The 10,973-nt window shown below is 50.9% G+C and overlaps 1 protein-coding gene across 2 annotated transcripts; it reads left to right on the forward strand.

Annotated features, from left to right (window-relative positions):
* Nucleotides 1–4,279, forward strand: LOC123639310 (apolipoprotein L2-like). Of its 2 annotated transcripts, none has more exons than XM_045552971.1 (3): nucleotides 1–107; nucleotides 1,822–1,951; nucleotides 3,011–4,279. In XM_045552971.1, exons 1-3 carry the CDS (start codon nucleotides 77–79, stop codon nucleotides 3,885–3,887), a joined length of 1,038 nt encoding a protein of 345 aa, XP_045408927.1. In that variant the 5' UTR covers nucleotides 1–76; the 3' UTR covers nucleotides 3,888–4,279. The 2 variants fall into 2 exon arrangements, with proteins under 2 accessions (XP_045408927.1, XP_045408928.1); XM_045552972.1 differs by having other exon boundaries at nucleotides 1,825–1,951.
* Nucleotides 4,280–10,973: the final 6,694 nt, after the last annotated feature.

Genomic DNA, 10,973 nt, shown 5'->3' on the forward strand with positions numbered 1-10,973 from the left:
GGCAAAGCCGTCCAGCCCCGACGCAGACTGCGAGCTGTTAAGGACACCTCTCAGAGACACCGTGGCTGGTGGCACCATGACCTCCAAAGCCCGAGGGGCCTGCCCAGGTAGTCACACTTCCTCTCTCTGGCTGGCTCCTACTCACGACCTAGAGTGGAGGGTGGCACCTCCAAGGCTGAGTTAACCTGCAGAGGAATCAAGGGCTGACAAGGACCTTGCCGAGTGGGGCCGGAACCCCAAAACAGACCAAGTGGCGTCTCCCCACCCAGGGGTCTGAGGGGCATCTCCGTCCTGGCCCTCTCCTCCGGGTAGCCCGGCCCAGGTGTTCCCTTCCTTCCTGCCCCTGCCAGAAGTGGGGGACAGCCGGGGAGGGCAGTGGGGGAGGCGAGCAGGGGACAAGGGGTGAGGGGCTGTGGGGAGAGGAGGTAGACCAGCAACCCTGACCTCTCGCCTCCCTGCCTGCGCTGCTCCCCCTGACCCTGGGGCGCTACCCACGGAGCACGTCCTTCCGGCTTTTGTCCTGCGGCCAGCCCACCTGCTCTGAGTGGCTCAGAGGGGACAGTGACTCAGATTCCCCCTGAATTGGACCTCAGTCTGCCCTTTGCCACATCCCATCTGTGTGACCTGGAGCCCCTCACCTCACCTGTAACATGAGACTATTTCCCGTGTTGTCATGAGGATCAAATATAACATGTGTTCATGGCCTGGGCCAGTGCCTGCCCAGTTCTTGTCCCCTCTACCTGGAACCTGTTCATGCAGGTGGACCCTGCCCTGTGGGGACAGTCTGTGAACAGCTGCTTGCCAGGTCTGACCTCCTCAGACAGGAACTGATTCTAATGATGTCAAATGCCCCTCCTGAAAGAAAAATCTGAGGCACAGTAAAACTTTAAAGACTTTATGTGAGCAAGAAGCAATCCATGAATTGGGAAACAGCAAACTGAAAGATGCGCAGTGCTGCCATGACAGGGCCCTCAGGCTAGTGTTGAGGGGTGAGTATGGAAGTAGGATAAGGAAATTACCTGATTGGTTGCAGGTACTAAATTGCCTTTCTGGGTTTACCTTGTTGCAAAGTTCCTAGTCTCAAAGCCATGTGGTAGTTGGCTGCCCATGATGGGCCGAGGTTAACTTTGTTTCTAATATAAGTGTTCACCAGAAATGACTCAAGTTCAATTTCGCATATATTTGGGGTTTAAGCAAAGTTAAAGCAGTTTTTCAAGTCCAGTCAGTTTTGTCTGGCCAGGAAGTTTTCACCCTGGTCTTCATTTTAACTTTGCTTTAACACCCTACGGACTCCCCCTCGCCCCAATCAATGAATACGCAGAGTTGGTGCTACCGGCTCCCTCCTTCCAAGCCCTGGTTTCCCTCCTGCTTTTAGTGAGGAAGAAAAAAGAAAAACAGAAACTAACCTCCACCCACCGTCATCAACACTGGGTTCATTTCCCTAAGTCCTGGTTTCCCAGGACTGTCGTCCTCTCACTGAATTGCCTTGGCAACCAAGCCAAATCTCAGGATGGGCTGGGGACAGCATGGGCTGGCGAAGGGGGATTGGGGGGTTTTGTGTCTCTTCCTCTCCTTGCCATAGGACACCAGTCCTATAGGATTATGTCAGTTACTTCCTTGATGGCCCAGTGTCCGAATACAGTGCTAGGGGTTAGGGCTTCAACCTCCGAAACTCGGGGGAGCACAGTTCAGTCTCTAGGACGGGCGACTCCATCACAAGTGCCCCACGTGAGATCTGCTCAGGACGTTAGCGTGTAGCCACCTTATATTCAGTGCCATTTATGCCCTACCCACTTGCCTCCAGCCTTTTTTCTTTCCCAGCAGAGCGCAACAGCTTTATGGAGGATGTCCTTGAGTATTTCCGGGACACAGTGAACAGAGAATATCGGCATCTCCTGCTGACTGATGGTGAAGCCTGGGAGGGACTTGTGGCCAAGGCTGATTTGTCCAGGTAACCTCCATAGGGTACCTCCGTGGAATGCCTCAGAAATGCCACCCGGGTCTCCCCGCTGGGCTAGTTTCCTCCTGGCAGGTGCACCTCCTCCAGGCAGCCTCCTGTGCCTGTGGTTAAGGACACCCTCTTCTCAACAATCCATGAAGAATATTTCTTCCCTGTCACTCGCTGGCAGTGAACGGCCTCAGGCTGAGGGCAGATGGAGCCCTCAGGGGGCAGGAGGAACAACAGGAAAGCGGGGGCAGAGGGGCTGGGACTGGGGTGTGGCCAGGGGCCCTTGAGCGCACAGACTTATGGAGGTCATGGCCACACAGAGACACAGGAGTGGGAGGGGGATATCTCTTCCCTCTTCGATCTGATCCCCCACTGAGGGGCCCAGAGGGCCGTGGGTGACTGTGTCCTCCACACCCTGCCTGGGGGCTGTGGAGTTCTCAGCTGCCATTTGGGTCCCTCTTCTGTTCTACATAGAGTAGCCCCTGACCAACAAGCAGGCAGAGTGGCTTAGGGATGACTGCCACGGTCATTATGGAGGGCTGCCAATTTTGAGTATTTCGAGACCTTCTGAAGAGACTCACAAGTCCTGACTATAGAGCGAAACACTCCCTCTGGCATCTTGTCCAAATCCAGGTCTTTTCAGGCTCAGCAATTCACATAGATGGTTCTTAAAGTCTCTTGAGTCTTTAACAGGTTGCATAAAACTATACATGGCCTTGGCGTGCACACGTGAAGCTCTGGAGTTTCCACTCCGCAAATACTTGGGTAGCGATCGTATTGCCCAGCCCTCAAGTGAGAAAGCATCTTTAGCAAATACCTACCACTAAAGAGCATCTTAAGAACACTTTTACTGATTTATTCTTCTATTGAATAAGTAATACAGAGCATCTATCATGTGCAAAACGTGTTTAATATTAAAACAAAAATTGTTCGCATTTGTCAAATTTGTTTCCATTTGATTTATAGCAAAAGCCCTGTGATTTAAGCAGGATAGATTTTATTTAACACACATTACAGGTAAGAAAACTGCCTTTCTTAATCACTTGAGCCTTATTGTTACAGGGATGAGGCGGATACACTCCGTGAAGCTCTGAAGGAGCTTGCAGCAGACATGACCATAGAGGACAAAGATATGCTCCAAAAAGACCTGCAGAAGAGGAAGATGTTTTGGAACAAGTTTCCTCAGGTCAAAGTGCTGCTTGAGGAACACATAAGGAAGCTCCACGCCCTTGCAGATGAGGTTGACAAGGTCCACAGGGACTGTACCATCTCCCATGTGGTGGCCAGCTCCACTGGCATTGCCTCTGGCATCCTGACCATCCTTGGCCTGGCTCTGGCACCTGTGACAGCAGGGGTCAGTCTGGGACTCTCGGCAACTGGGTTGGGGCTGGGAACAGCAGCCGCTGTGACCAATGTTTCCACCCACATTGTGGAACGCTCAAACACCTTGTTAGCAAAAGCCCAAGCCAGCAGCCTGCTGTCAACCAAGGTGAACATGGCAGAGGTGGGGAAGGAGGCTGTGAGTGAGAACATGCCCAAAGTAATTTCCTTAATGTACAGATTTTGCCAAGACATAGAAAGCATTGCAAAGACCATCAATGCCATCAAGTTAGCCAAAGCCAGCCCTCGCTTAGTAGCCGATGCCAACTGCCACATGACCACTGGGCTGATGCCGGCCCAAGGCAGGGAGCCTGTGCAGAAAGCTTTTGCAGGAACACCTCTAGCAATGACCAAAGAAGACAGGATCCTGGGTGCAGCCACTGCATTTGAATATATTCTGAAGGAAATGTTCAGCATCATGGAAAACTCACAGCACTTGCAAGAGGGAGGAAAGGCAGAGTTGGCTGCAGAGCTGAGGCAGCAGGCCCAGGTGCTGGAGGAGCAGCTGGAGAAGCTCACCCAGCTCTATGACAGTCTGCAGTGGGGCCAGGCCCAGTGACCCTCCAGAGCAGTGCAGAGGTCAGGGGACGTGTGCTGGGCAAAGGCGTGGGCTAAATGAGACACTTTATTAGAGGGAGAAATAGGGTGAGAGAAACTCTGGCAACTGGGTGTTAAGGAGTTTGGCATTTCTGGAGCTGAGCACCGCAAGGCAGGGGTTAATGCAGGTGGCAAGAGGGTCAAGGGGGAGGCAGGAACGCCGCAGCCTGGGATAAGGGGAGAGAGGGCACTTGGGAGGGTGGGGAATGGGAAAAAATCATCCATTTTGGACTAAAGAGAACACTGTGGAGTGAAGAGAGAGAGGCATGCAGGAACAAGCCATGAGAAGCCAGGAAAACCAAAGCATTAGAAATGGGAGGAAGCCAAGGCGAGTTCTTGGAATCAGAAGAAACAGCAGCTTCACGAAAGATCTTCCCTGTGGTTTGACGTCCCAGCAAGAATGAGTCTTTCGATGGGAGGGAGAGGAGGGGATGGGTAAATTCACCCCTAACCAGTATGACGTACAGTATCTGGGGCATGGACACAATCACAATTTTGACTCAAATTGTACAAAAGCAATTTATGTAACCAAAACTTTTGTACCCTACTAATACTCTGAAATAAAAAAAGAGAACGAGTCTTTCCCCAGTGATGGTCTCTAGCCCTGTCTTCCCAGTGTCAGCTCACCCTTGTCTTCCACTGGCAAGTCTCAGTCAGGCAGTGGCCTCTTGATGGTTATGTTGATGGTGATGGTGATGATGGTGGTGGTGGTGATGATGGTGATGATGGTGGTGACCGTGATGATGGCGGTGGTGATGATGATGGTGGTGGTGGTGATGATGATGATGATGGTGGTGACCGTGATGATGGTGGTGGTGATGATGATGGTGGTGGTGGTGATGGTGATGATGGTGGTGATGGTGGTGATGGTGGTGATGGTGATGATGGTGGTGACCGTGATGATGATGGTGGTGATGGTGATGATGATGGTGGTGATGGTGATGATGGTGGTGGTGATGGTGATGATGGTGGTGGTGACTGTGATGATGATGGTGGTGATGGTGATGATGGTGGTGGTGACGGTGATGGTGGTGGTGACGGTGATGATGGTGGTGACTGTGATGATGGTGGTGGTGATGATGATGATGATGGTGATGATGGTGGTGATGATGATGGTGGTGGTGGTGGTGGTGATAGTGATGGTGGTGCTGGTGGTGGGAATGGCAGCAGAGTCGGTAGAGGACTTGGCAAGTGGCCGCCTTTCTTTGAGGCCAGGGTACACGCAGAGACTGATGAAGTTCCAGTGAAATTCTAAATGCTGTGTTGGAATGTGGTTGATTTGGAAAAAGAAAAGTGAAACCAGATGCCAGGAAGAGCCTAAGGAACCTTGGGGTGTGTTGAGGAGATTACCCAGCTTGAGGTCAAAAGACAAAGCCTCTCTGAGCCTCAGTTGCCTCATCAGTTGGGGAGGAAGGTGCTGGACAAGATACCTGAGATCCATCTGTCTCTTTCCATCTTGTGTGCTGTAGACTTTGGTTCAGTAAATATTGAACCTGAGCCTTTGTTGTGTTGAGTGATGGGCTCTCCTGGGCTCTGGGCACCTGGCTTCCCCTCCTCATGAACCTTCTTCCAGGATCTCAGGGAGCAAGTCCTCCATTCCCCTCCTGTTCGTCCCTGGGCTCTCCCTCTCCCGCCAGTCATCTTCCTCAGACCCTGGTAAACCATGCGCATGGCTGGCTTGGGCTGAGCACAGGCGTGGTCCCCATCTAGTTGCCAGGGACCAGGAGTGACACATGGCACATGAGGCTGACTAGGATCAGAAGGGCCTGATTGCAGCTGTGAGAGTCAGTGGGCAGCAAAGGGACAGAGAGAGACAGCCAGACAGCAAACATCCCTATCCAGTCTGCCCTCACTCCTAGACTCCTGCAAGATCTTCCAGGATGGTCTTCCCTGTGGCACTGCCCCTGCCCCAGCCCATCCTCCACACTGGGCCACATTGGCCCTTAAGAACATAGACTGGACACAAGAAAGGTGTGAGTCATCCGTGGCAAACAGAGAACAAAGGAGAAGACTCCTTTCCCAGCCACTTACATCAGCTCCTTGGGCCAAAGAAGAAACGCACAGAGACTTTCTCACCAAGGCCACCGTGTTTGGCAGGCCTGCCTCCCTTCTCCAGAGGTCACGAAGCATGTATGGGCCGCTTGTCGGGGGGAGGTGTCCATTCTCAAGAGGACTTTGAAAGCTTCGTCTGCTGTTTGCAAATGCTTTTGACCCATGGGTGTTCCTTCTTCCAGACCCTTCCTCGCTGCCCTCTAGTCCAGCACAAAGGGGACAGACCTCATAGCAGGGGGACTTGACTAAGTTTGAGGAGTCAAGGAAGGCTTCCCTGAGGAAGGGACGTTTGAGCTGTGTTGAAGGTTGAGCAAGGGAAGAAGACTGGGAGGACAGCAGTGATGAGGACACTCCAGGCATCGGGCTCGCACGTGCAGAGGCCTGGGGCTGCAAGGAGGTCCAAGGAAGACCTGAGTTCCGGAATCTGAAAGAAGACCATCACGGGTCAGAATGGAAACTGGCAGACTACAGTGTTGCCACTCAAGCGTCCCTGTGCCACACCTCGTCCTGAATCCTCTGACAAGGGCTGCAGTGGGGAGCTGGGGCACTGTGAGCTCTGGAACAGCCTCAGCGGGGACGGGAGGTGGCGCTGCCGGCACAGACATCGTGCTGTCGGAGCTGCACGTCTGCAGCCGGGGACCTCGGAGGACAGGCCGGCAGAGCTGCTGCTTTTGACGTCAGCGGTAACAAGAGATGCCCAGTGTGGGAGTGTGGAGAGGCACGTGGCTGCAGCAGGAAAGAGCCAAGGGCCTGAGTGGAGAACACACCAGAAACACTGGCCTGGGGGCTCCAAAAACCACTAGAACAACTGAGCAGGTCCTGGGACCCAGCAGAGCTGGAGGGGTGGGGCGGAGAAATACTGCTTTGTGACTGTTTTGCCCATAAACTGGAGAGCCAGGAACACACAGCTTCCACACAGCTTCACCATCCACGTTGAGAGCCGGTGACGCCCCCCGTCTAGCAGGACTGGCTTGTGTGCCTGCGGGACAGAGGGGTCCGGGCTGTGTCCCGCCTGATGCAGATGAGAAAGGCGCCGGTGTTGCCCTGGCCTCAGCCTGCACATTGACTTAGGATCGCCCTGCACACTGGGCCCCCTTGGTCCCGCTCGCTCCCCTCTGGCTCCTACCGTCCTCCCACCATCTAGCAGAGCCTCCATCGCTCTTATCTGGGCAGCAGTTTTCAAAAGCACTGTGGTAGTCCCTAGGGCTGCTGGCCACATTTTTCTGGTTTTCCCCCTTTCTGGATACATGGTGAGATTGTTCTTCCTGAGCTCCTTATGCTTGGGTGGGAATGTGTAACCAGTTCTGGGCAATGAGTTTTGAATGGAAATGTTATGTGTCGTTTCTAAGTCATAGCATTAAAGGCTGATATAAGACCATGACAGCCAGGAATATTCCAGAGACTGGCTGCTCCACGACTCTGGGTCCAGGAGCAAGGACAACAGGAGCAGAGCTGCACCTGACCCCTGATGGACTTGCAGTGTGAGCTACATGTAGCCTTTGTGCTTGTAAACCACTGAGATTTGGGGATTGTTTGTTACTGCGGCATAACCTAGACTATCTTGGCTGATATGAGCAAAGCTCCTGGGAATCTTGGGGCTATTTGTAGAGCCCTGTGAAAGGTGCAGATCTTTATTTCCTCATATAAATTAGAGTTATTATTAATAACAAGTATCTCTTATTGAACACCTACTATGTGTCAGGTATTATACTCGATTCTTTGGCAAATATTTTCTCATTAATCCCCACCACAGCCCTACCAATGTATTAATAGCACTATTGGCCTGTTCAGTACTGTTAGTGTTAGGGAGACTGAAGGTCATGACCATAGCTAGTAAGTGCTGGAACTGAGATTCAAACGTAGAGGTCTCGGTCTCCCAAACTCTCACCCTTTCCACCACTAAGCTGTTATTATGCATAAAGCAGAACTAGGCATACCGAGAAAAAAACCCAACATTTTAAAAAGAAATTATCTCTTAACAGGAAAAACATTAACATCTGCCTTTTTCCTAAATTGAATGTGAAAGATGATCCTGACAGGCTGAGCAAGATGCTTGCTCTCCGGCGTGATGTTTGACAAGGGAATCTTCATTCATTTTCTCCCCTGATTGGGCTCTCGACCAGATAAGCAGCAGCAGGCACCAAAAGTTTGAGAAAAATTTAAACACATGATTTTCTCTGTCACTTAGAATTGTTATGAACAAGTTGGGAAATAGCCTGCACTATGCATTTCTTCAACGGCAGGAATGGCCTGAGATCTCTCGGGCTTGGAGGTGACGATTTGGGGGAAGGAAGACCCGGGCAGGCCACTCGTGTCCTGCCTGCCTCAGACGTCCTGGCCTTCTCTCACTTCTGACCTGCGAACTGGCCTTGAGGACTCAGCTCAACCACGGCTGCCTTGGAAGCCCTTCCTGTCTCCCCCAGGCGGGGCTCCCATCCGCCTCATTCCCTAGACATGCGCTCCTTGAGGGTAGGGGCATGCCTCATTCTTTTTTTTTTTAATTAATTTTGCAGTTGCACAAAATAATGCAGAGAGATCCCATGTACCCTTTACTCAGTTTCCATCAATAGTAACATCTTGCAAAAATGTTTAAGTGTTGGTAAACAAATTAAACATTTAAATGCTATCTATGCAAACACACAGAGAGATTTAATACACAACCAGCCCGTTTTCTACTTTGGGGTTGCAGGCTGCTAATTGTGTTTTATTGTACCAAATGCTGCTCCAACCTGGAAACTTGCACTGACATGGTCAAGATCCAGTGTTTCCATCACAGTAAGGCCACCGTGTTGCCCTTTCATAGCCACACCCACTTGCCTCCCACCCCTCCCCTTGTTAACTCCTGGCAACTGCTAATCTAGTCTTCATTTCTATAATTTTATCCTTCCAAGAATGTATAAATGGAATAATACAGTATGTAGCTTTGTGAGATTCCCTTTTTATACTCGGCAGAATTCTCTGGAGAGTCATGCAGGTTAGGGAGTGCATCAATAGTGTTTGTGCCTTTTTGCTGCTGTGTAGTGTTCCACGGGTAGATGTGCCGGTTTGCTCACCCATTCACCTGTCGAAGGCCTCATTTGTTGTTTAATCACCAGTGCCTTGTGGGCAGACGCGGTACTTGCATGCAGAGTACACCCTGAAGAGCAGCATCGGTTGTGATTGAGGAGTGTAGGCTCTAGAACTTGACTCCTACCTCCAGAATTTACTGTCCATATGAGGTTGAGCAAATTATTTAACCTCTCTCTGTCTGCCTCAGTTTCCTCATCTGGAAAGTAGGAATAGCAGTAGTGCCCCTCTTATAGCATTGTCATGAAGATTAAATAAATCAATACATGTTATATGTTTAGCTCAAAGCCTGGCTTATAGTAAGACCTCAATTAATAATTAATTATATATTATATAATAATTTATAATAAACATTCACTGAACAGAATTGAAAAACCTGGAATCAGAAAATTGAAATTTGAAAAATGTTCAAATCAGGGGGTGGTGGCACGTTATAAAAGGAATTATTCTTTTTTTCCTAGAGCCTTCCCACAATTTCTCTCTAAATAGCAAGCTTCCTCAGACTCTCTGAAATAGAAACATTTTAAAACAACTGAGTAGAACCCATTGGTGATGCTATGTCCATTCGAATGCTGTCTGCAGCCCTGCTCTGGGACAATGGTGATTTGACTCACTCAGATGATATTCATTTAGCTCCTACTGTATGTATGGCAGGCACCGGTCTAGGTACCAGGGATGTAGCAGAGAAGAAAAGAGACAACTCCCTGCCCTTGTGGCAGGTAATATTGTAAAAGAGGAAGCCCTACTCCATCTTATCTCTGATTACAGGTGGTGGAAATGGTTCACATAGAAAGATGGGAGGTTGACCGGGCATGGTGGCTCACGCCTGTAATTCTAGCACTCTGGGAGGCTGAGACAGGAGGATCACTTGAGGCCAGGAGTTTGAGACCAGCCTGAGCAAGAGCGAGACCCTGTCTCTACAAAAAATAGAAAAATCAGCTGGGCGTGATGGTACACACTTGTAGTCCCAGCTACTCAGGAGGCTGAGGCAGGAGGATCGCTTAAGCCCAGGAGTTGGAGGTTTGGAGGTTGCAGTGAGCTATGATGATCCCCCTGCCCTCTACCCTGGGTGACAGAACAAGACTCTATCTCAAAAAATAAAAAAAAAATAAAAAATAAACAAAGAAAGAAAAATGGAAAGTTGATGTTAGAAGCGGGGAAGCCACATGGTGGGTCACCTCAATAGAATGTGGACATGCCCTCTGCTTTAGATTTAAAGAAACAGAATTGGTTCTCATCTTCCTGGCTTGACCAGGTGTGGGTCTACTTGCAGGCACTTGATGAACCACCTGGTCCTCTCTGGACCCCCACCCCACATACTCCTTGGATCCTCCTGGTGTGTTGACGTGAGTCCAGGACACGCTGTCTTGCAGTCACAGAGGGTATCAGGGCCTTGGCCCCGAAGTGGCTCCTACGGGAAGTGATGACTTGCAGGACCCAGCATTGCTCTCGTCATCCCCCAGAGCCTGCCTGTACCTGAGCCCAGTGACCGGTGGGGGAGCCGCAGTCTGGCTGCAAAGCCACAGTTTCCTCCAAGAGATGCTAACTGGCCCATGACCTTGGCCTCATTAGCTTGGTTCTCTCCACCTGAGCTACCTGGATTGGGGCCAGCCAGAAAAATTAGCTCAGGCCCACAGGCCCCTGGGAGAGGTGTCAGACAAAAATAGATCAGAGAGAGGCAGAGAATCCTTGTGCAGGAGGGCCCGTAGAGGTCACCGGCGCCAGCACCATCCTAGCCGTACAGATGGAGGCTGAGGCCAGGGAGGGGAGGGGGCCTGGCCAAGGTCACGCTGCACTTTGTGCAGAGCTCGAGTAGGAAGGAGGCTCCCCTGACTCCCAGAGCCACACTCTTCCCTCACCTGTGCCTCCCGTCAGCCTGTGGTCAGAAAGTGACAGAAGCAGCCAATGGACAATCAGAATCACAGATAAT

Source organism: Lemur catta, chromosome 6, assembly GCF_020740605.2.
Source record: "Lemur catta isolate mLemCat1 chromosome 6, mLemCat1.pri, whole genome shotgun sequence".
Lineage (NCBI taxonomy): Eukaryota > Metazoa > Chordata > Mammalia > Primates > Lemuridae > Lemur > Lemur catta.

Coding starts and splice junctions, on each gene's coding strand:
- LOC123639310 (XM_045552971.1), top strand. CDS start 77: ATGACCTCCAAAGCCCGAGGGGCCTGCCCAG. Junction 108..1,821: donor AGCCCGAGGGGCCTGCCCAG/GTAGTCACACTT, acceptor TTTCTTTCCCAG/CAGAGCGCAACAGCTTTATG. Junction 1,952..3,010: donor GCCAAGGCTGATTTGTCCAG/GTAACCTCCATA, acceptor TTATTGTTACAG/GGATGAGGCGGATACACTCC.